Consider the following 25,785-nt stretch of genomic DNA (forward strand, 5'->3'; position numbering starts at 1 on the left):
TATGTAAATTCACACAAGCCAGACTCATTCAGTAGAACATGAAATGATGGCAGACAGTGAGACCAGGGGCTGGCGCTGTGGCGTAACAGATTTGGCTTCTGCCTGTGGCACCAGCATCCCATGTGAGTGCTGGTTCATGCCCCAGCTGCTCCTCTTCCAATCCAGCTCTCTGTTAATGACTGGGTAAGGCAGTGGAAGATGGACTTTGGTCTCTGCACCCATGTGGGAGACCTGGAAGAAGCTCCTGCTCCTGGCTTCAGATCAGCCCAGGTCCAGCCATTGTGGCCATTTGGCGAGTGAATCAGAGCTCTTTGTCTCTCACTCTCTCTAACTCTGCCTAGGAAGGAAGGAAGGAAGGAAGGGAGGAAGGGAGGCAGGAAGGAAGGAAGAAAGGAAGGAAGGAAGGAAGGAAGGAAGGAAGGAAGGAAGGAAGGAAGGAAGGAAGGAAGGAAGGAAGGAAAGAAGGAAGGAAGGAAGGAAGGAAAGAAGGAAGAAAGAGAAGAGAAGAGAAGAGAAGAGAAGAGAAGAGAAGAGAAGAGAAAAGAAAAGAAAAGAAAAGAAAAGAAAAGAAAAGAAAAGAAAAGAAAAGAAAAGAAAAGAGAAAAGAAAGACCATAGCCTAGAAATTCAAAGATACCCAGATACCCAAGAGGACTCTTAAAATCCAGAACACAGAATCTGCTAAGCCTGCTCTTGTTAGTGCTAACTATACTAAACTGACTGAGCAGTTGTTTTTAAAATGTACTAACTATAATTCAGTACTACATCAAGTTTATAAACACGAACATATATAGACAAGAAGAACACTAGAATAAATGAATGCTCAAGGACTTCTATCTACAATGAAGTTTCTTTCATCTTTAATGTAGTCCAAGTTCTAGCTAATAATGGGCTTTAAGATTCCAAACCTCTTGGAAATTATTATATTAAAAAGGCTGAGTCACTTGGCCAGGGATTAGGACTTTTACATGTTCACAATGCATCAGCACTCAGCTTTTGCTGAGTCCTTACATGACCAGTCTCTGGAATGCAGACAAACCAGGGCTACCATGCTAACAGACGTGGAATATATTCAGGTTTATGTCAGACAAGTGCAGAAATAAGACCTCTGGGATTATGGCTAGAGAAACAGCAAATCAATAGCCAATTGTCTGCTATCACATCCTTTCAGATAAAAACCTAATCATCCCTCTGTTTTCATAAGAAACAAAGCAGTTGGGTCAGGATTTCACAATTCTTTTTATAAAAAAAGATTTATTTCTGGGGCTGGCATTGAGGCATAACAGGTATCCCATATGGGCACCAGTTCATGTCCTAGCTGCTCCACTGCCAATCAAGCTCCCTATTGATGCACCTGGGAAAGCAGTGGAAGATGGTCCAAGTGCTTAGGCCCCTGCATCCACTTGGGAGACTTGAATGAAGCTCCTGACTACTACCTGGCTCAGCCCAGTCCATTAAGACCACTGGGGCGTGAACTAGCCGATGGAAGGTCTCTCTCTGTCTCTGTCTCTGTCTCTCAAAACATTTATCTATCTATCTATTTATTTATTTGAAAGGCAGAGTTACAGAGAAAGAGGGAGATAGAGAAAGAAAGAGAATATTCCATCTGCTGGTTTACTCCCCAACTGGCTTCAAAGATTGGGGCTGGGACAGGCAGGAGCCAGGAGCTTCATTCGGGTCTCCCACATGGCTAGCAGGGGCCCAAACACTTGGGTCATCTTCCACTGCTTTCCCAAGCACATTAACAGGGAGCTAGATGGAAAGTAGAGCAGTTGGGACTTGAACCAGAGCTCACATGTGATGTCAGCATTGCAGGTAGGAGCTTAACCCTCTGTGCCACAACCCTGGCCCCCTCTTTTATATTTTTTAAAAATTTTTAAAATTTATTTGAGAGGCAAAGTCACTAGTTCATTCTTCAAATGCCTGCAATGGCCAGTGTTGGGGTAGGCTGAAAAAAATCCAAATAGATTCCTGGGGCTGAGAACTCAGTCCAGGTCCTCTACACGAGTGGCAGGGACTCAATTATTTGAGCCATCACCTGCTGCCTCCCAGGGTTCACACTGCACATTAGCAGAAAGCTGGAAGCTGGAAGCTGGAGCACAGATGGAACTCAAACCCAGGTACTCAGATAGGAGATATGGATGTCTTAACCAATTTTTCTTAAAAAATTATTTATTGACCTGAAAGGCAAAGTTACGGGGCAGGGGATGTCTTCCATCCACTAGTCCACCCCAAAATGGCTACAACAGCTGGAGCACAGATGAGCAGATTTGAAGCCAGGAGCCAGGAGCTGCCTTCCAGTTTCCCACGTGGGTGCAGGGGCCCAAGCATTTGTGCCATCTTCCACTGCTTTCCCAGGCCATCAGCAGGGCACTGGATCAGAAGTGGAGCAGCCGGGACTCAAACTGGCACCCCTATGGGATGCCGGCTCCACAGGAGGAGGCTTAGTCTACTACACCACAGCACCGGCCTCAAAACAGTATATCTTTAAAAAGTATGACTAAGGGGCCGGCGCTGTGGAATAGTGGGTAAAGCTGCCACCTCCAGTGTCGACATCCCATATGGGCACCGGTTTGAGTTCTGGCTGCTCCACTTCCCATCCAGCAATCTGCAATGGCCTGGGAAAGCACTGGAAGATGGCTCAAGTCCTTGGGTTCCTGCACCTGTGTGGGAGACCTGGAAGAAGCTCCTGGCTCTTGACTTCGGATCAGAGCAGCTCCAGCCATTATGGCCACCTGGAGAGTGAACCAGTAGATGGAAGACGTGTCTCTCTCTCTCTCTCTCTCTCTCTCTCTGTGTCTCTCTCTCACTGCCTCTGCCTCTCTGTAACTCTGCCTTTCAAATAAACAAATAAACCTTAAAAAAAAAAAAAGAATAAGAGGAATTTATCTGATTTCAAAACTTCCTGTAACTACAGTAACCAAGACAATGTGGTATTGGCATTTAGGAGAGGCACACAGATCAATGAGATAGAACAGAGTCAAGAAACAGACACACAAATATAGTATCAATCGATTATTTTAGTATCGTTCATTTAAAATTTTTTCAACAAAGGTGCCACAGTAATTCGAATGAGAAAAGGTTAACATATGCAACCAATGGTGCTAGAATAACTGGATATCCACAACAAAAGAAAAAATAACCTTGAGCCTTACTTTACACCACACATAAACACCACACATAAACTGTAACTCAAAATGGATCACAGAATTAAATGTAAAAGTCAATTTCTAAAGGAAAACAAGAGAAAATCTTCAGGATCTTGGGGGAGGTAAAGATTTCTTGGAACATAGTAAGCACTGACTACTAAGAAAAAAAATCGAAAATTGCTTCCTCAAAATTCTGCTCTTTGAAAGATAGCACTGGGGCCGGCGCTGTGGTATAGCTGGTAAAGGCGCCGCCTGCAGTGCCAGCATCCCATATGGGTGCCGGTTTGAGTCCTGGCTGCTCCACTTCTTTTTTTTTTTTTTTTTTTTTTTTTTTTTTTTTTTTTTTTTTTTTGACAGGCAGAGTGGACAGTGAGAGAGAGACAGAGAGAAAGGTCTTCCTTTGCCGTTGGTTCACCCTCCAATGGCCGCCGCGGCCAGCTTGCTGCGGCCGGCGCACCGCGCTGATCCGATGGCAGGAGCCAGGAGCCAGGTGCTTTTTCCTGGTCTCCCATGGGGTGCAGGGCCCAAGCACCTGGGCCATCCTCCACTGCACACCCTGGCCACAGCAGAGAGCTGGCCTGGAAGAGGGGCAACCGGGACAGAATCCGGCGCCCCGACCGGGACTAGAACCCGGTGTGCCGGCGCCGCTAGGCGGAGGATTAGCCTAGTGAGCCGCGGCGCCGGCCCTGGCTGCTCCACTTCTGATCCAACTCTCTGCTGTGGCCTGGGAAAGCAGTAAAAGATGACCCAAATCCTTGGGTCCCTGCACCCGTGTGGGAGACCCAGAAGAAGCTTCTGGCTCCTGGCTTCAGATCGGCACAGCTCTGGCCATTGCGGCCAACTGGTAAGTGAACTAGTGGAAGAAAGACCTCTCTCTCTCTCTCTCTCTCTGCCTCTCCTTCTCTGTGTAACTCAAATAAATAAATAAATCTTTTAATAAAAAAGAGAAAACATCAGGAGAGAGAGAGAGAGAGGAGAGAGAGACAGGAAAAGAGGAAGGAGAGAAGAGCAAAACCATTAAGAAAATGAAAAGCCAAGTCACTAACCAGGACAAAATATGTGCAATACATACATCTGACAAAAGACTTGTATCTAGAATATATAAAGAATTCAAGACAGCTCACTAATACGACAGACAGCCCATGGGCATATGATTTGAACAGACACTGCACAAAAGAAGATAACAAACAAGCACTGAAAAGATGTTCCACACCATTAGTCATCAGGGCAATGCAAATTAAAACCATAATGAAATGTCATAATACACCCACCGTAACGGCTAACACTAAAACAACTGACATTGCCTGTCATTGCGAAGAATCGCTGATGGGGCTGTGAAATGGAACAATCACTTTGAAAACTTTTTAGCAGTTTAAGGAAATCTTAACCTCTCTACGACCCAGTGACTCTCCTGGATATTTACACAAGAGAAATGAAAACAGACATCTACAGAAAGACTTGTATGAGAATTTTCATTTGCATCTCCAAAGTGGAAAGAATTGGTGACTACATAGACTGTGGTATATCATGCCATGGAATACTACTGAGTAATAACGCGGACAACACAGTGACATGAACGGATCGCAAAGAAGCTGGACCCAACAGAAAACCAACTGTGACTCCAGTTAGGAGATTCTAGCAGAGCCAAAAGAATATATGATGACAGAAAGAAGAAGAAATGCCTGTGGCTGGGGATGAGACAGTTGAGGTTTTCTATGAAAAGCATGAGGGAAATTCAGGGTGATGGAAATATTCTTATTTATGGTGACTGATTTACATGTATTGATATATATATATATATATGGTGATTGATAGATGTCAAAACACACTCAACCATCTCTTTAAAAATGGATGCATTTTGTTGTAGGAGACCTGTATTGTGTTGCCTGTTCCTGGTTCCTGATTCTGTCTGGTCAAGCCCAGGCCATGGTGGGTATTTGTGGAGTGAACCAATGGATGGTAGCACTCTGTTTCTCTCTCACACACTCTCAAATAAATAAAAGCTTTTGGGGCCGGCACCGCGGCTCACTAGGCTAATCCTCCGCCTTGCGGCGCTGGCACACCGGGTTCTAGTCCCGGTCGGGGCGCCGGATTCTGTCCCGGTTGCCCCTCTTCCAGGCCAGCTCTCTGCTGTGGCCCAGAAGTGCAGTGGAGGATGGCCCAAGTCCTTGGGCCCTGCACCCCATGGGAGACCAGGAAAAGCACCTGGCTCCTGGCTCCTGCCATCGGATCAGTGCGGTGCGCCGGCCGCAGCGCGCTGGCCGCGGCGGCCATTGGAGGGTGAACCAATGGCAAAGGAAGACCTTTCTCTCTGTTTCTCTCTCTCACTGTCCACTCTGCCTGTCAAAAAAAAAAAAAAAAAAAAAAAAAAAAGCTTTTGGTGCCGGCGCCGTGGCTAACTTGGTTAATCCTCTGCCTGCGGCACTGGCATCCCATATGGGCGCTGGGTTCTAGTCCCGATTGCTCCTCTTCCAGTCCAGCTCTCTGCTGTGGCCCGGGAAGGCAGTGGAGGATGGTCCAAGTGCTTGGGCCCTGCACCCGCATGGGAGACCAGAAGGAAGCTCCTGGCTTCAGATCAGCGTAGTGCTGCCGTTGCAGCCATTTGAGGAGTGAACCAACGGAAGGAAGACCTCTCTCTCTCTCTCTCTCTCTTTCACTATGACTCTACCTGTCAAATAAAAAAAACTACAGGGTCGGCGCCGCGGCTCACTAGGCTAATCCTCCGCCTAGCGGCGCCAGCACACCGGGTTCTAGTCCCGGTCGGGGCGCTGGATTCTGTCCCGGTTGCCCCTCTTCCAGGCCAGCTCTCTGCTGTGGCCAGGGAGTGCAGTGGAGGATGGCCCAGGTGCTTGGGCCCTGCACCCCATGGGAGACCAGGAAAAGCACCTGGCTCCTGGCTCCTGCCATCGGATCATGCGGTGCGCCGGCCGCAGCGCGCTGGCCGCGGCGGCCATTGGAGGGTGAACCAACGGCAAAGGAAGACCTTTCTCTCTGTCTCTCTCTCTCTCTCACTGTCCACTCTGCCTGTCAAAAAAAAAAAAATTACAAATAAATTAAAGCTTTAAAACTTGAGAAGCACAGCAGTGTAAGCTGTTCAACAAAGAATTATCTCCCTTGCAAAGCAGTGAATTCTACATTGCTGTTGCAGGAGAGGCCGAATGTCATTGAGTTAGGGTGACTATACTTGGCGTGGGAGGTGGGACTGTATCATCTCTTGGAGCTGTTCCAACTTTAACACTTTGAAACTACTACGCCATGTTAAATGTTATTCTAGGCAGGGTATTTAGCCTACCAATTAAGGTGTCCACATCCCACATCAAAGTGCCTGGGTTCAGTACCCGGCTCAGGCTCCTGACCCCAGCTTCCTGATAATGCAGAACATGGGAGGTGATGGCTCAAGCAGTTGGGTCCCTCTCACCCACATGGGAAACCCAGACTGAGTTCCCAGCTCCCAGCTTTGGCGCAGCCCAGCCCCAGCCACTGCAGGCATTTGGAGAGTGAAACAGTGGGTGGGAGCTCTTTATCTGTTTCTTTCTTTCTGCCTCTCAAGTAAAGAAATAGGTAGATTTATTTTGGAAAAACAAATGTTGTGCTACATACGTCCATATTTCTTACAATAAGATCTGAAATAAATCAAGTTATAAGAGTCCAGCATAGGGGCTGGCTAGCGCTTTGTCATAGTAGGTTAAGCCTCCGGCTACAGCACTGGCATGTCCTATCCTGGCTACTCCTCTTCCAATCCAGCTCTCTACTAATGGCCTGAGAAGGCAGTAGAAAATGGCCCAAGCACTTGGGCCCTTGCACCCACATGGGAGACATGGAAGAAGTTATTGGCTCCTGGCTTTGGACCAGCCCAGTTCCAGCCATTGCAGCTATTAGGGGAGTGAACCAGCAGATGGAAGACCTCTCTGTCTGCAACTCTGCCTCTCAAGTAAATAAATCTTTAAAAAAAAAAAAAGATGCCAGCAAAATTTGTTGTATTTTTTAGAAACTATCAAAATGATGGAAGCTGTTGGTTCTGCTATGTATATTAATTATATTAGGTGTATTTTTATATCGATCTTGTGCACTTATAATATGTAGCATTTTCTGCATGTACAGATTAAAGACAGAAAAATGAAGGTGGATATTGTGGCACAGAGGGTTAAGCTGTGGCCCATGCCCATATCCCTTATCACAGGGCTGGGAGTCCTGGCTGCCCTACTTTCAATCCAAACTTCCTGCTAATGTACCTGGGAGGAAGTAGATGATGACCCAAATACTTGGGTTCCTGCCTCCTGTGTTCAGCCTAAACCTACTCTGGCTGCTGTGGAAATTTGGAGAGTTAACCAGAGAATGGGGTCTAGCATCGTGACATAGTGGGTAAAGCTGCAGTTTATGATGCTGGCATCCCATACAAGTGCCAGTTCGAGTGCCGGCTGCTCCATTACTGATCCAGCTCCCTGCTAATGACCTGAGAAATCAGTGGAAAATGATCCAAGTCCTTGGGCATCTGCACCCACATGGGACACCCAGAAGAAGCTACTGGCTCCCAGCCCTGGCCTAGCCTTAGCCATTAGGGCTGTTTGGGGAGTGAACCAGCAGATGGAAGATCTCTCCTTCTCTCTCTGTATATATATATACATATACATATATAACTGTGCCTTTCAAATAAATAAAAAGAGAAATCCTAAAAAAAACAAAACAAAACAAAAAAAAAACCAGCAAATGGAAGATCCCCCCCCCCATCATTGCTTTACCTTTCAAATAAAATAAATAAATCCTTGATTTCTTCCTCATAAAGAGGTATATAGGTCAAAGGTCTGGTTAGAGGTAGATGATTTGTCAGCTGTATCTGGAAAAGAGGAGAAAGAACTTCATTCTGCTTCTGGGAAATTCTGTCAAAAACCAGGCAATTTGCCTCAATTACCCAGACATCTGCATTACTTCTCCAATTAGCTAATAGAGCTTCAGACTTAAAACAGCCAAAGGGAACTACGCTCGCCTCACAGCTGTAAAATAACAACGCTAACATACCAGTCACACTAGAATAGCAGTGCACAGCTCAACATCGGGATGGAGCAAGAATGGTAAAACACCATTTATCCCAAATGCTTAGGAATGAGTCACTGTGCTGGCACTATTTTCTAGGGAATGGGAACAACTTAAAGCAATAAAGTCCTTTGTGGCCACAGACTAAAAAAGTCATAGAAACACAGTTTCCTATCCTGAGCACTGTCACTTCTCATCACTCAAACACTGCAATGTCTTTATGACCAGAGTGTGCAGTCCCTTATGCTGTCCAAAGTTGCAAGTCAGCAAATGCAAAACTAAGACAAAATGATCTTGCTGGCATGTCAGTGCCAATTTTGCATAATGTCAAAATATGGTACTGGGGTTGCTATCAGGGCTTTACTAGTGAGATGGGTTAGCGGGTGTTGTGGTTCAGTGGGTTAAGGTGCAGCCTGTGATGCCAGCTCTGATTCCAGATCAGAGCACTGGTTTGAGCCCTAGCTGTTCCATTTCTGATCCAGCCTCTTGCTAATGTGCCTGGGAAGGCAGCAGGTGATAGCCTATGGACTTGGGTCTCTCCCATCCCCATGGGAGACCCAGATGGAGTTCCTGGGCTCCTGGCTTCAGTCTGGCCTAGACCTGGCTATTGCAACCATTTGAGGAATGAACCAGTGGATGGCGGATTCATTCTCTTCCTCTCCCTCTGTCTTTCAATTAAGTTTTTAAAAGAAGAAATGAGATGTGGTCAGCATCCCTTTAGCTGTGTCTCAGATGCCACTCCACCTAAGAGAGGGTCAGAGAGCATAACTGAGTCTCTTCAGGTAACAGGTCAGGGAAGAGGGCCCTGGCTCAAATTACAGAGACAGGAAGGGCTGGGAATCAGGCCTTGTACCTTCTCCTCATTAACCTTTTTCCTCTGTTAATCCCCTTTTTCTTGTTTTTCATAACATTTCCCCGCCCCCAGCCCCATTCTAAAATTATTCCATCAGAGGCCTCTGGCAGCAGATGATCTAGCTCTGGGGGAAATGCCAACAACTAATAACCTGAGAAAAGATACCCAATCCTGTAAGTAACACTGAAAATTAGAGTCCGGGGTGGACACTGAGCCTAGTGGTAGATGTAGTTTTTATTATCGGCATATTTTATTTTTACAGTAAAAATCTGAAGCTCAAAGATTGAATATATTGTCCAGGGGCACACACAGGTAACAGATGGTGCAACTGAGATGTGAACCCAGGCTGTTACCAGAGCCCAACTCTGAACCACTAGACCAAACAATCTCCTTAAAAACAATAATAAATGTGGCTTTCACAGTTGCCAAGTAGCTGGACATTCCATGAACACAGGGTCCCCACAGCTTTCTACTCTTTCTCAGCATCAAGGCTGGGTCATTTGCCATTTTTCATCATATTTGCTTGCACCTTTTATTATATGTAAGAATCAGGAAGAAGAAAAATAGGTATTGGGTTTGAGTTTACATGAAAAGTGGAAAAATATAAGATGGTGTTCTACATGCTAAATTAATTTGATTTAATTACTCTACATTTTATATATGTATCAATACATTGCACTGTACCTTAAACACGTATACAATTATGGCTTTTCAATTTAAAAAGATTAATTTTTTAAAAATATTTTCTTCATTTGCTTGAGAGGTAGAGTTACAGACAGAGAGACAGGCAGAGAGAAGGGTGTTCAATCCATTGGTTCACTCACTAAATGGCTGCAACAGCCAGAGCTGAGCCGATCTGAAGCCAGGAGCCAGGGGCCAGGAGTTTCCTCCAGGTCTCCCACGTGGATGCAAGGGCCCAAGAGCTTGGGCCATCCTCTATTGCTTTCCCAGGCTACAGCAGAGAGCCAGATTGGAAGAAGAGCAGCTGGGACACAACTGGTGCCCATATGGGATGCCGGCACTGCAGGCGGAGGTTTAGCCTACTAGCCACAGTGCTGGCCCTGAGATCCTAATTTTTTTAAAGGAGGAAAACAGGGCAGGTGTTTGGCCTAGTAGTTTAGACACCCATATACCACAGCAGAGCATCTGAATTCAAAACCAGCTCTGGCCCCTAACTTCAGCTTCCTGCTAATGCAGACACAGAAACTAATAGCTCATGTGATGGTGTTCCTGCAACCCATAAGAAAGAGCTGGATTGAGTTCCCAGCTCCTGGCTCCAGCCCAGCCCCAGTCACTGCAGACATCTGGTGAGTAAACAAGCAGCTAAGTTTCTCTCCCCCTCCCCACTTTTGTCTCCTAAATAAATAAATTTTAAAAATCAAAGATTTAAAACATAATTTACCTTGTAAGGATGTTAGATAATGAATGGATATAGTCATTATATCCTCTTTAAAAGTAAACCCTGGGGCTGGCACTGTGACATAGAGGGTGGGGCTGCCGCCTACAGTGCCAGCATCCCATATGGGCACTGGTTAGAGTCCTGGGTGCTCCACTTCCAATCCAACTCTGCTGTAGCCTGGGAAAGCAGTAGAAGATGGCCCAAGTCCTTGGGCCCCTGCACCCTCATGGGAAGACCTGGAGGAAGCTCCTGGCTTCAGATTGGTGCAGCTCTGGCTGTTGCAGCCAATTGGGGAGTGAACCAGCAGATGGAAGACCTCTCTCTCTCTCTCTGCCTCTCTTTCTCTCTCTGTGTAACTCTGACTTTCAAATAAATAAATAAATAAACCTTAAAAAAAAGTATACCTTTGGAGCCAGTGCTGTAGCATAGTGGGTGAAGCTGCCGCCTGCAGTACCAGCATCCCATATAAGCAACGGTTGAAGTCTCAGCTGCTCCACTTCCTATACTAATTTTAGTTAGTATAGCTAACTATACTAGTTAACTATATATAGTTAATATAGCTCTCTGATATGGCTTGGGAAAGCAGTGGAAGATGGCCCAAGTGCTTGGGCCCCTGTACCCGCATGGGAGACTGGGAAGAAGCTCCTGGCTCCTGGCTTCAGATTGGCACAGCTCCGGTCATTGTGGCCATCTGGGGAGTGAACCAGCGGGTGGAAGACCTCTCTCTCTCTCTGCCTCTGCCTCTCTGTAATTCTCTCTTTCAAATAAATAAATAAATCTTTTTTTTAAAGTATACCCTTGTTTGATGAAACCTAAATGCAATTCATAACTCTCGGCATATCACAGAAAGAAGTGATTTACACTCTAGAACACCTAAATAACAGCTTATATCCAAAAGTACTTTAATATTTACAAACAGCTCAGGTTACTGATACCGGAATACTCAAATAACAAAACTCAGTACTGTAATTACTATTTCAAACATTATCTAATACTAAAAAACTCCATATTATTTGTGTCGACATAGTCATTAACAAGTTCTCAACTGTCAATCGGACTGCACTGATTTAACTCATTCATTTAATAAATATTTATTAACTCATATGTGATGTGCAAGGCTCTGGGAATTCTGACATGACTGAGATACGAGTTTGGCCTAATAAAGGGAACTAGAAAGCTATATAGGAAACCACAACATTAAGGATTCTATGGCAGAAGTGGCTAAGGGCACAAAGAAGGGAATGGGTGAGGTAAGGTGTGAGTTGAATTGTAGTCTCCAATGCAGCTATGTTAAATCCTAACTCCCAGTATCCATGAATGTGACCTCATTTGGAAATGGGGTCTTTGCAGATGGAATCAAGTTCATAAGGGGCCATACTGGATTAGTGTGGGTCTTAAATCCAATGACTGGTGCCCTTGGAAAGACAGATTTGGAGACATGATGACAGAGAGAGGGAAGATGGCCACATGAAGACAAAAGCAGAAATGGGAATGATGCAATGGTGAAGTGAGGAACGCTGTGGGCTGCTGGCAACCATCAGAAGCCAGGAAGAGGCAGAGAGGGGCCCTCCCCACCACCCTCAGAAAGAGCTGGCCCTGCCAACAACTTCATTTCAGACTTCTAGAATCCAAACTGTCAGAGAATAAATTTATGTTGTTTTAATCCTCCCTGTTGATGATACCTTGTTACAGCTGCCCTCGGAAAGGAATGCAGAAAGTTTTATAGGTGAGGTGATGCTAGGGTAGAAGTCTGAAAGACAAGGTTTTCATTAGGACACAAAGAGGAAAAGCATCTTAGGCAGAGAAAATAGCCTGAGCAAAGGCGCTGAGGCATACAACTGACTGGCATGTTGAGGCAGTAGACAGTCCCTTGTTCAGTACAGCTGGCTAGAGCATAGGGCACAGGAGAGACCAGGAGACAGGAGGCTGAGCACCTTCCTAGCTTTGTTAAAGGGTTTAGACCTGACCCCATAAGCACTAGGGGGAAAAGACAGAGATGATGTGGTATTCGACCAGCCTGGAGGAGAACAAGATCACAGGCTGTACGGGGAAAGCGCTGCGGCATATCGGGTAAAGCCGCCACCCGCAGTGCTGGCATCCCATTTGGGCACCAGTTCGAGTTCCGGCTGCTCCACTTCCCAGCCAGCTCTCTGCTATGGCCTGGGAAAGCAGCAGACGATGGCCCAAGTGCTGGGACCCCTGTACCTGCATGGGAGACCCAGAAGAAGCTCCAGGCTCCTGGCTTCAGATTGGTGCAGCACCGGCATTTACGGCCATCTGGGGAGTGAACCAGCAGATGGAAGACCTCTCTCTCTCTGCCTCTCTGTATCTCTGCTTTTCAAATAAATAAATCTTTAAAAAAAATACATGAGGCATGAAAGAAAAGACTAAATTAAATGACGAAAAGACTAAATTAAATGACAAAAAGACAAAACTTCTGTAAGGCAAAAAGTACAATAAGCAAAAGCAAAAGGCAAATGAAACATTTGTGAGAGAAGACAGTAATCTTCACAATATACACCAAGCTATGAAGAAATTGGCAAAAAAAAAAAAAAGGCAAAAGAAAACAGGACAAAGTGTAGTTCACAGGAAAAGAAGTAAGAATTTCCCTTAATCATATATCATATGAATGGATGCTTCACTTCACTTATAAACGCACACTAAAACCACATTTGCAATGCCGGCATCCATCCCATATCAGAGTGCCTATTCAAGTCCTGGCTGCTCTTTCTGGTCCAACTCCCTCCTATGCACCTGGGAAGGCAGTGGAAGATGGCCCAAGTGCTTGGGTTCCTGCCACCCACATGTAAGACCTAAATGGAGTTCCTGGCTCCTGGTTTTGGCCTGGCCCAGCCCTAGCTGTTGCAGTCATTTGGGAAGTGAACTAGCAGATGGAAGGTATCTCTCTGACACTCTGCCTTTCAAGTAAATAAATAAATAAATATGTTTTAAAAACCTGATGTATCATTTGCCCCTCTCAGCTCCTCAAAAATCCAAAATGTCATAATATTGCTAAGGCTGTTAGAAAACACTGCCAGTCACTGCACTCAAAATCATTTTAGGGATAAAAATTGATACAAGCCTTCAGAGGGCAAATTGGCAATGGCTCTCAAAATGAAAAACACATATAATCCTGGCCCAGCAGTGTCACTCCTGAGAATTTATCCTATAGGTTTATACGTACATGATCAAAACAACACATGTACCCGGCTCTTCACTGCAGCAGTGCGTGTGAAGGTAAAAAGTACAGAAAGTCCACCAGCAGGGTATAGAGGAAGTACACCCCACCCATAGGGTGGAATGTCATCTGTCAACAAGGATGAGTAAACACTGTTAATATGAGAAGATGGCTGTGATACCTAATCAAGTTTAAAAAAAAAAAAAAAAAAAACCAAGTACAGAACAATATATAATCAGAAGCGCTGGAATGATGAACAAGGAACCCAGAACAGTGGTTGCCCATTGGGTGTGAGACGGTCTCCCAGAGACAGCACAGGGCTAGGAAGGAGACTTTACATGGCACACTTTGTATTTTTTGAGTGTTCGATTATATTCATATACTCAGAAATAAATCTGTTTAAAGTTTGTCAAACAAGTGAGGGAAATATTAATGATCAGTGTCACTTTTAGCCAGGCCAGGGCTGCAATTCAAGATTAAAATATCTTGGGAGCGCCTAGAGGAATCAAAGTCCATTTCCTTACTTAAATCAAGATTTGTGCACAATACAAGATGACACACTGACTTTCCGTCATGAAAAGTCAAGAGGTTGGGTTTTTTATTAGGAGAGAGACAAAGAGAAGGAGCAGGGACAGAAACCAGCCACTTTCAAGTGAACAGCTCTCCTAACACCGCTGTTAGTCTGGTGAATGGCTTGAACTTGGTGATGACGGCAAGAATGGAAAGGAAGGAACGCGTGCAAAGACGTGAATGGGAACCAAATCCACACTTTGATGTCTGATTGGCTGCGGAAGGCTAGAGGGAAATAAAGAAATGACAGGGCTTTTTAAAGTCTGGTGTCTGGCGGTATCACTAACATAAATCGGGAAGTCGGAAGGAAGAAGATTTAGAGGAAAAGCAATGACTTCAGTTTTAAGTATACTGCATTTGAGGGGAATGGCAGAGAAGGCTGCTGGAAATGCTGACGTAAAGCTCAAAGGGACAGTTGGACTTGAAGATGGAGATGCAGGAGGCAGCGACAAGGGAACAAGGCCCAGCGGAAACAAGGGCTGAGAGTCCGGAGGATCACCCTTGATTGTGCAGCAGGACGGGGAAGGGAAGCCCTAGAGGCAGGAAATGCCGGGGGACCAGCATGGTGGTGAGCAGGTTAAGCTGCTGCTGGTGACACAGGCATCCTATATCAGAACACGGGTTCAAGTCCTGGCTGCTCTGCTTCCGGTCAGCTTCCTGTTACATCCAGGAGGGCCGCAGAAGATGGCCCAAATACTTGGATCCCTGCCACCCACACGGGAGACTAGGATGGAGTTCCTGGCTCCTGGCTTTGGCCTGGCCCAGACCTGGCTGTTGAGGGTATTTGGAAAGTGAACCAGATGGAAGATCTCTCCATCTCTCCCTCTTTGTCTGTTACTGTGCCTTTCAAATAAATAAATAAATAAATCTTGAAAGAAAGGAATAAAAATAAAGGAAGGAAGGAAGGAGAGAAAATTGGGGAGAATTAGGAGAGCCTTGTGAATGACACGCTGCCAGGGCAGGGAATCTGAAGGGTTAAGGGACCGAGAGACAATGATAACAGCATCCATACATATCGTCTCGTTCGAGCCTCACACATCTCAAGCTCTCGGGGAGGTGGCCTCATTATCCCCATTTTACAGAAGACGGCATCGATCCAGACACAACCCCAAAGCTGTCTGATGTAACTGTGGGAGATCAGAATCCTGACAGTAGTTCTACCGCTAAATCAGCGATACACTGTCCATGGGCAAGCAGGCCGCTTTCCCCTCCAGGCCTCATTTCCTTCCTGCAAGTGAAGGGGGTGGTCCCAACCCTCTCCAGTTCATAGTAATATGCCTCTTTATTTAGTTTACTTTTGTAAAAGATTTATTGATTTATTTGAAAGTCAGAGTTACAGAGAGAGGAAGGGGGAGAGAGGGAGAGAACCTTCACTCCCCAGATGGCTGCAATGGCCAAGGTGGGACAAGTCTTAAGCCAGGAGCCAGGAGCTTCATCTGGATCTCCCACAGGAGTAGCAGGGGCCCTAGCACTTGGGCCATTTTCCGCTGCCTTTCCCTGGCCATTAGCAGGGAGCTGGATTGGAAGTGGAGCAGCCAAGACACAAACCAGTGTCCATATGGGAAGCTTAATCTGCTACTCCACAATGCAGGCCCTAATATACGTCTTTAATGAATGAAAAAGCTGAGCCCATGCTTAGAAGGCTATACTACATTTCTCTAAAAGATTAATCAAAATAAAGAAGTCATTGGAAAAAATAGCAGCAGCAAGTGAACAGGGAGCCCTGGCTCAGATCAGAATGCTGCATGTTTTACAAAGGGCACTGTTAAGCAATAAATCCACCCTCTGAGATATAAAATCCACAGTAGCAAATCCTACCTTTATTTATGAGTACATAAGGTAAAATATCAAGAATTAAAAGTGTTCATACCTGGAAACTGATGAATGCTGCTCTTGAAACCCTCTTAACTCGACTGAGTGGAGTCAAAGAGGGGTGCTTCCAAGTCAACAAAGTCTGTGTTTGGAAGACTGTCCTGCAGAGACAAAAATAGCTACTTATAATATATTTTTGTAATAAGAGACGGAAACATCTGCTAAGGGACATAATAAATATTTATTTAAATAAAATTTTCAGGGGTTGGTATGGTGTAGCACATGAAGCCACTGCTTGTGACAATGGTATCCCATTTAGGAGTGCCAGTTTGACTCCCCCCACTCTGCTTCCAATCAGAAGACCCAGTGCTTGGGTCCCTACCACCCACACATGGAAGACCCAGATGGAGCTCCATGATTGTGGTTATGGCCTGGCCAGCCAGCCCTGGCTATTGTGGCCATTTGGAGAGTAAATCAGCAAATGGAAGATCTCTCTCTGTCTCTCCCTCTCTTTGTTGCTGTGCCTTTCAAGTAAATAAATCATTAAAAAAACTTAAAAATAAATTATATGGGGATCAGGTATCACTTTTATATGTAAAAATGTATTATCTGAGCCAGATTATTAGCTCATAGAAAAATCACTGTCTTAGAAATCATATATAGGGACCAGCATTGTGGTGCAGTGGGTTAAACTGCTGCCTGCAATGCCAGCTTACCATATGGGTGCCAGTTCAAGTACCAGCTGCTCCATTTCCAATCCAGCTCCCTGCTAATGGGCCTGGGAAGGCAGCAGAAGATGTCCCAAGTCCCTAGGCCCCTGCTACCTACATGGGAGACCAGGATGAAGTTCCAGGCTCCTGGCTTTGGTTTGACCCGGCCCTGGCCATTGTAACTATTTTGAAAGTGAACCAGCAGATGGAAGTTCTGTCTGTCTGTCTGTGCATCTCTCTCTCTCTGTAACTCTGCCTTTCAAATAAATCTTCAAGAAAAAAACTTATACATATTATATATAACCATGTAACATACATAACAAATAACATGTACATATAATTTTTAACCCTAAACAGCATTAATATCCGAAAGAAAATATTTCTAATAGTAACATACATTACAGCAAATTAAAAGCAAACTTTGACAATAAAATAAACTTCTTAACAATAACACACTAATCAAAGGCAGGCAAACAGATATCAAGACAGCTACAGAAGTCCTATGGCCCCTTTCCTGCAAGTGGCATCAATGGGATTTGCAAGAAACCCAAACAGTAGGAGTGGGCATTTAGCATCACAGTTAAGATGCATGCATTTCACTTCAGAGTGCCTGAGTTCAATTCCAGCTCCAACTCTGGAATCCAGCTTCCAAGCAAGGCAGAGGAGCAGTGATAGCTACAGTAACTGGGTTCCTGCCTTCCATGGGGGAGACCTGGATTGTGTTCCTGACTAGACCCCCACTCCCCCAGCCCAGCCCCCTGGCCATCTCTGGAATTTGGAGAGTGAACCAGCAGGTGAGAGCTTTCTGTCTTGTCTGTCTGTCTCTTTCTGTCTCTGTGTCTCTCTGCCTCTCAAAAACAAAACAAAACAGGGTGGGTGTTGTGTCACAGCAGGTTGAGCCACCCTACCAACATGGACATTCCACATCAGAGTTCATGGCTGAGACCCAGCTGTTTGCTTCCCACCCAGCCTCCTGTGAATACATCCTGGGAGGCAGCAGTTGATGGCTCAAGTATTTGGGACTTTGCCACCCATGTGGGAGACTGGGATGGAGTTCCTGGCTCCTGGCTTCAGCCTGGCACAGCCCTGGCTGTTGCAGGCATTTGGGGAGTAAATCAAAGACGTGAGATCTCTCTCTCTCTCTCTCTCTCTCTCTCTCTCTCTCCCCGTCACCCTGCCTTTCAAATAAATAAATAAAAAGAAACAAAGACTGGCTTTGATATAGACTACTCATTATTGTCTTCCATGAATCATCTAAAAAAAAAACCTGAAGTAACTTTTTAAAAACTGTAAAGTGGCAATTAATAATGGTATACATTTATGGTGTACAAAGTGATGAATATACTTCATGAATACAATGTGGAATAATTAAATAAATTAATTAACATATTCATCACATAAAATATCATTTTTATGCAGTGAGAACATTTCAAATTTATTTTGAAATGTACAAAATAATTAACCATATTCATCATACTCTACAAATGATTTCAAAAGAAAAAAACAACAAAACACTCAATTCCTCCTGTTTAACTGAGACTTTGCACCCTTTGACCATCATCTCCTTACTCCTCCCGGCTCCCTGCCTCCATTCTCCCCAGTTCATTCGACTACTTTAGATTCCACATATGATTCCACATATGATCAGAATATGTGGTATTTGTCTCCCTGTGCATGGCTTATTTCATTTAGCATAATGTTCTCCGTTTCCATCCATGTCACACATGACAGAACTGCCTTCTTTTGAAAGGCTGAATACTACTCCACTGTGTACATACACCACATTTTGGTTTACCCATTCATCAGCTGATGAACACTTAGGCTGATTCCATAACTTGGTTATTATGTATGGTGCTTCAATGAACATGGAGTATAATCTTTTACTTATTTATTTTCATTTGTATTTGAAAGGCAAAGGATCAGAGAGAGAGAGAGAGAGAGAGAAAGGGAGACAGAGAAAGAGCTTCCAGTTGCTGGATCACTCCCCAAATGCCTGGAACAGGCAAGCTGGGCCAGGCAGAAGCCAGGCGCCCCGCACTCCATCTGGATATTTCATGTAGGTGGCAGGGACCCAAGTACTTGAGTCATTATTTGCTGCCTCCCAGAATGTGCCTTAGCAGGAAGCTGGATCCAAAGCAAAGGAGCCAGAACTCGAACCAGGCATTCCAACATGGGATGTGGGCAGCCCAAGTGCCAGTTAAGCCATTGTGCCAAAATGCCCACACTGAAATAACTTAACTAAGCACCCTGAAAACACCACCAGAAAAAGCAGAATTGCTCAAATAAAATTTATATTAGTACAACAAATCCATCAAGGTGACCAGCATTGTGGCATAGCAGGTTAAGCCCCAGCTGCAACACCGGCGTCCTGTATGAATACCAGTTCAAGTCCTGACTGCTCCATATTTTTTTTTAAAGATTTATTTATTTATTTGAAAGTCAGAGTTACACAGAGAGGAGAGGCAGGGAGAGAGAAAGAAAGAAAAAGAGAGGTCTTCCATCTGATGGTTCACTCCCCAATTGGCCGCAACGGCCAGAGCTGCGCCGATCCGAAGCCAGGAGCCAGGAGCCAGGAGCCAGGAGCCAGGAGCCAGGAGCCAGGAGCTTCTTCCAGGTCTCCCGCACGGGTGCAGGGGCCCAAGGACTTGGGCCATCTTCTATTGCTTTTCCAGGCCATAGCAGAGAGCTGGATCGGAATAGGAGCAGCCAGCTAGAAAAGGGATGCCGGTGCTTCAGGCCAGGGCGTTAACCCACTGAGCCACAGCGCCGGCCCAGACCGCTCCATATCTGATCCAGCTTCCTGCCAATGCACCTGGGAAAGCAGCAGAAGATGGTCCAAGTACCTGTACCCCTGCCACCCACATATAAGACCTGGATAGAGTTCCAAGCTCCTGGCTTTGGTTTGGCTCAGTTCTGACCATTGCAGTCATTTGGGAAGTAAACCAGAGGTTGGAAGATCTTTCTGTCTCTCTTTTTCTCTAACTCTGCCTTTAAAAAAAAAAAAAAAAAAACCTCTGGGGCCACACCCCTTCATCTGTGGGGCCAGCATCCCATATGGGTGCCAATTTGAGCCCCAGCTGCTCCTCTTCTGATCCAGCTCTCTGGTACAGCCTGGGAGAGCAGTTTAAGATGGCCCAAGTACTTGGGCCCCTGCACCCATGTGGAGAGAAGCTCCTGGATCCTGGCTTCTGATTGGCCCAGCTCCAACCTTTGCAGCCATTTGGGAAGTGAACCAGTGGATGGAAGACCTTTCTCTCCGTCTACCCCTCTCTCTGTTTGTAACTCTGCCTCTCAAATAAATAAATTAAATCTTTAAAAGAAATTTTTTAAAAAAATCCTTCAACTACCTACTGTGAGAAGGTCTGAATTCTGGCAACTCAAACTATTCAAATAGTTCCGAGCCAGGTTTTTGGTCTGGTGGTTGAGACACAGCATCCCAAATCAATGGGACTGGGTTCAATCCTCAGCTGTGGCTTCCGACTCCATCGGCCTCCTAATGCAGTCTTGGGAGGCAGCAGTGATGGTTGGGTTCCTGCCACCCATGCAGAAGACTGCATGAGTTCCCAGCTCCGGGTTTCATCTCTGGCTGCTGTGGCCATTTGGGAGAGTCAACCCTCTCTGTCTCTCACTTTGTCTCTGTTTCCCAAATGAAAAACAACAAAAAATTTTTTTTAGCATTCTGAGCAGCAAACTATAGAGAAAATAGCCATGATAATCTGAGTATTTCAAAAAATGCAATGTGATTTCTTTTCATGATTGGTAAAGGTTATTTTTAAAAAAGGCATATAGTCTCTATAGCTGGGAAGAATGGGAGAAATAAAAAGAATTTTAAATAAAGGAACAAAAGCCAACTGAAAGCAAAAGGTGACAGAGGTGGGGAGCAGCAGGCCTCTGCCAGTGGATTACCACCGTTTTTAAGTGTTACATGTAAAGTACAGTAAAGAATAGAATGGACTATGAAAAGGAGTTTTAAGAAATACCAGTAATTAAAACAGTAGGATAGAATTTAGGGATAAACTAGGATTTTGCAGCTGAGGCAATAAAATGAATAGTTTCCAAGAACAACCCCTGACCACATGAAAAGCTCATCTTCCGCCTGCTGACTCTGACAGCTCCACGACTTCGACAGTGCCACTCCCGGGCACATTAACGGTCCACTACAATCGGCCTGTACAGTGGCAAGTAAAAGGTAATCCTGTGGGTTTTTTTTAAGAGAACTAACTTCTGGATCTCATGTGTGTGTGTCCTAAAGTGTTTTACTGACTGATGAAATGTCATTTTGAGAGAGAACCACGAAGCCCCACCCTAGCAGGTATTAGCGTAGACTTGTGGACTCACTCTGCATCCTTTCTAACTTCCTTCTGGAAAACTGAAAAGCATCCAGGAGATGTTCTCGGGTGAGAAGCGGAAGGCGGAAATGAGGCAGGAACTGCCTTTTCATGGCTCTGGCAAGCACGCTACGGCAGCCCAGCGCCACTTCACGGCAGCATCCTGTGGCAGGAGACAAGTATGGGGCACTTCCTAGTGCGCCCACCCGCTCGCTCGCTCTCTCGCTCACTCTCTCCTGCGTGTGCTCTTCTTTATTTATTCAAGAGGCAGAGAGATGACAGAGCTCCCACATGCTGGTTTACTCCCCAAATGCAAGGAACAGCTGGAGCTGGGCTGGGGACAGAGTTAAGAGCCAGGAACTCTATCCAGGTCCCCCAGGTAGATGACAGGAACCTAATTCCTTGCCCTAACCTGGATGCAATGCCTCTGGCAGCTGGCAGCCCCCGAGTCCCTCCCTGGTGGGCCTGGTGGACGGTCTTGTCCTGGGAATACTTTCGGAAGGTCTGACCTGGAGCACACGCCTCCCTTTATCTCCTCCACTGATTTCCCAAGCACCCAATTCCCTTGATTACACCTTTTTCCTGCTTAAAATACTAGAGTGGCTTCTCTTCCCTAACTAGACTCAGACAAGATATCAGGACATCATTTGTCCCGATATTTCAGCAGAAGCGTGGGTGGCCTATCCAAGATTCGCAGTATCAGGCAGTGTGCTCTGGGGTACACACTCTGGAATCAGTCCACCTATGTGCGAATTCTGGCGTCCACACACTGAATGACAGAGGAAGTTAGCCTTCTTGTGCCTCAGTTTCTTTTTTAACACTTATTTATTTACTCATTTGAAAGGCAAAGTGATGGGGGATGGGAGAGTGGAGAGAGAGATCTTCCATCTGCTGGTTCACTCCCCATATGCCTCCTACAGCTGGGGCTAGGCTACATCAGGAACTCCATCCAGGTCTCCCACACTAGTGGCAGGGGCTCAACCGCTTGAACTATCATCCGCTGCCTACAAGGTACATTAGCAGGAAGCTGGATCAGCAGAGAGCCAAGACTTGAGCCAAGCACTTAATACGGGATTCAGCCATCCAAGTGGTAGCTTAACCCACTGTGCCACAGTACTATACGGTGCCTTACTTTCCTATTCTGTAAAATGGGGATAATAGGATTTAGCATTTGAGGCATTTGCACCTGAAAACATCAAAGCTCTCTTCCACCTTATCACCCTAAAGGAGAAATACTCTTTAGAAGCAATGTTTTGTTGCAATTCACATTAAGAAAGTGTTATGGGCCTGCACTGCGGCATAGTAGGCTAAGCCTCTGCCTGTGGCACCGGCATACCATATAGGCACAGGTTTGTGTCCTACTGCTCCTCTTTCGATCCAGCTCTCTGCTATGTCCTGGAAAAGCAGTAGAAGATGGCCCAATTCCTTGGGCCCCTATGCCCATGTGGGAGACCCGGAAGAAGCTCCTGGCTCCGGATCAGCCCAGCTCTGGCCATTGCGGCCATTTGGGGAGTGAACCAGCAGGTGGAAGAACTTTCTTTCCATCTCTCCCTCTGTCTGTAACTCTACCTCTCAAATAAACAAATAAAACCCGGGGCTGGTGCTGTGGTATAGTGAGTAAAGCCGCCACCTCTGGTGCCGGCATCCCATATGGGCACTGGTTCAGGTCCTGGCTGCTTCCCTTTCGATCCAGCTCTCTGCTGTGGCCTGCAAAAGCAGTAGAAGATGACCCAAATCCCTGGGCCCCTGCACCTGTGTGGGAGACCCAGAAGATCCTGGCTCCTGGCTCCTGGCTTTTGGATCTCCAGCTATTGTGGACATTTGGGGACTGAACCAGCAGATGGAAGACCTTTCTCTCTGTTTCTCCCTCTCTCTATCTATAACTCTACTTCTCAAATAAATGAATAAATAAATCTAAAAAAAAAAAGCGTTTTCACAGAAGAGACTTCTTGAGAATGGGATCCTACTCTATAACATTTCTAATCTAAAAGTTTAAAATGTTAGCATGTGGGCTTAGAACACCATTCTAATATTTATAACAAGAAAGTCTTGGGTCAAACTATGGCTTGGTTTGATCTGCTTATGTTTCTTTCCATAATTTTATTTATTTAGTTTTATTTGAGAGGCAGAGACACAGGAAAAGAGAGACAGGGAGAACCCCCGTCTGTTGGTTCACTCCCCAGATGCCTACAAACAGCTGGGGCTAGAACAGGAACTCAATCCAAGTCTCCCATGTCAGCGGCAGGAACCCAGTTACTTACGCCATCACTGCTGTCACCAGCAGGAAGGTGGGGTCAGGAGCCAGACCCAGTACTCCGCATGGATGCACATGTCCCAGCTGGTAGGCCAAATGCCCTTCTCTGACTGAAGTATCTTTTTTTTTTTCAATATTTATTTATTTATTTGAAAATAAAAATTACAGAGAGAGAGAGAGAGAGCGAGAGAGAATCTTCCATCTGCTGGTTCACTCCTCAAATGGCTTCAACAGCTGGGGCTGGGCCAGGCCAAAACCCAGAGCTTCTTCCAGGTCTCCCACATGGGTACAGGGACCTAAGCACTTGGGCCATCTGCTGCTGCTTTCCCAGGCACATTAGCAGGGAGCTTGATGGGAAGTGAGCAGCTGGGACACTCTAACTGGAGCCCACATGGGATGTGAATGTCGCAGGCAGTGGCTTAACCTGCCCCCGCAACGTATCTTCCATTGATTAAAAATACATTATACATTTTGGAATAAATATTCCAAAATATTCTTCCCCCAGATATTCTGCGATTACAAGAATTTTATGGAGCTGGAGCTGTGGCACACTAGGTTAGGCCCAGCCTGCTGTTCTGGCATCCTATATGGGTGCCGGTTCAAGTCTCAGCTGCTCCACTTCCAATCATGCTCCCTGCTAATATGCCTGGGAAAGCAGAAGATGGCCCATGAACATGGGCCCCTGTATCCACGTGGGAGACATGGATGAAATTCTTGGCTCTTAGCCTTGGCCTGGCCCAGCCCTGACTATTGTGGCCATTTAGGGAGTGAACCAGTGGATGAAAGATATCTCTCTCTTTCTCTCTCTATCTGCCTCCACCTCTCCTTCTCTGTAACTCTGCCTTTCAAATAAATAAATAAAGCTTAAAATAATAATAACAATAATAATTTTTCAGGGGCCAGCGCTGTGGTGCAGCAAGCTAAGGTGCTTCCTGCACTTCCAGCACCCTGTATCAGAGCACCAGTTCAGGTCCTGGCTGCCCTGCTTCCAATCTAGCTCCCTGCTAACATGCCTGGGAAAGCAGAAGGAGATGGCCCACGTGTACCTGGGCCCCTGCCACCCACGTGGGAGACCTGGATGGAGCTCCAGGATCCTGACTTCAGCCTGGATCAGCCCCAGCCGTTGAGGCCATTTGGGGAGTGAAACAACAGATAGAAGATAGATGGATCTCCCCTGCCCCCCCCCCCCACTCATCCCTTCAGATCAATACAGAAATCTTTTTTTAAAAAAGAATGTTTCAGGCCGGCACCGCGGCTCACTAGGCTAATCCTCCGCCTAGCGGCGCCGGCACACCGGGTTCTAGTCCCGGTCGGGGCGCCGGATTCTGTCCCGGTTGCCCCTCTTCCAGGCCAGCTCTCTGCTGTGGCCCAGGAGTGCAGCGGAGGATGGCCCAGGTGCTTGGGCCCTGCACCCCATGGGAGACCAGGAAAAGCACCTGGCTCCTGGCTCCTGCCATCGGATCAGCGCGGTGCGCCGGCCGCGGCAGCCATTGGAGGGTGAACCAACGGCAAAGGAAGACCTTTCTCTCTGTCTCTCTCTCTCACTGTCCACTCTGCCTGTCAAAAAAAAAAAAAAAAAAAAAAAAAGAATGTTTCATTGCACATTATCCATCAGTGCCAGTGAGAGAAAAGGAAGCAGAGGTAACAAAAGTATATGCCCTCCATGTTCCAGAGTGGCCAAGGGCCACAGGCAGAGATTTTCTAAAGCACAAAAAAACAATCAAAAGAAAATAACTTCACTTTTTGATTCAATAATTAATTTTACACTGTTCTGAACTCCATAGAGCTATACATAACTTCTTTCTGTGCTTTTAAAGAAAACATTTTGTATTCTATTTTTATGAGAAAGGTAGTCAAACCAAACATCACTGAGGACATAGTCATTGAGCACCTACTCTACGCCAGGCTCCCCCTGACCTTGGGAATACAAGGATGAATGACACATGGAGGGCGAGAGCTCAAGCACCTCAGTGTTTTATCAGAGAGAGTCAGAAAAAGAAAGTGACAGGGAGAGAGAGGGCGACTTTTAAACAAGGTTCACTACCATGAGGAAAACAAGCATAGTAGATGGGAACTAAAAAACTAAACTAGTAGGGACCGACGTTGTGGCATGTGGTTAGGGCCATTGCCTGCAATGCTGGCATCCCACGTGGGCACCAGTTCATGCTCCACTTCCAATCCAGCTCCCTGCTGATGACCTGGGGAAAGCAGTGGAAAATAGCCCAAGTGTTTGGGTCCCTGCCACCCATGTGGAAGACCAGGATGAAGCTCCTGGTTCCTAGCTTCAGCCTGGCTCCACCTGGCCATTGTGGCTACCTAGGGAACAAAACAGTGAATGGAAGACCTCTCTGTTTCTTCCTCTCTGTAACTCTTTCAAATAAATAAATAAATCTTTAAAAAAAAAACAACAACAAACTCAAAAAACTAAACTAGCAATGACTGCACCTAGAAGGGTCCAGAGAGGTTTCCAAAAGGCAAGAACATCTGAGTTGGGTCTTAAAG

The 25,785-nt window shown here is 45.9% G+C and overlaps 1 protein-coding gene across 13 annotated transcripts in view; it reads right to left on the reverse strand.

Moving 5' to 3' along the window:
- ZBTB8A (zinc finger and BTB domain containing 8A) overlaps positions 1-25,785 on the reverse strand; it is a 66,351-nt gene that overhangs the window by 29,155 nt on the left and 11,411 nt on the right. For 6 of the 13 annotated variants that reach the window (XR_011390792.2, XM_070078811.2, XM_051832092.3 and 3 more), the window contains one exon: positions 16,050-16,152. The exons of 2 other annotated variants lie outside the window; for them this stretch is intronic. Coding sequence is in view for 3 of the 11 variants with exons in the window: in XM_051832090.3 (XP_051688050.3) it covers positions 7,888-7,927 (40 nt within the window). In the remaining 8 variants the exon portion in view is untranslated. Of the gene's footprint in view, positions 1-7,887; positions 7,983-16,049; positions 16,153-25,785 lie in introns of all 13 variants that reach the window. 5 more of the 13 variants (XR_011390793.2, XM_008273759.5, XM_051832090.3 and 2 more) reach the window with 1 other exon arrangement.

Source organism: Oryctolagus cuniculus, chromosome 7, assembly GCF_051225735.1.
Source record: "Oryctolagus cuniculus isolate XC-2025 breed Fujian yellow rabbit chromosome 7, ASM5122573v1, whole genome shotgun sequence".
Lineage (NCBI taxonomy): Eukaryota > Metazoa > Chordata > Mammalia > Lagomorpha > Leporidae > Oryctolagus > Oryctolagus cuniculus.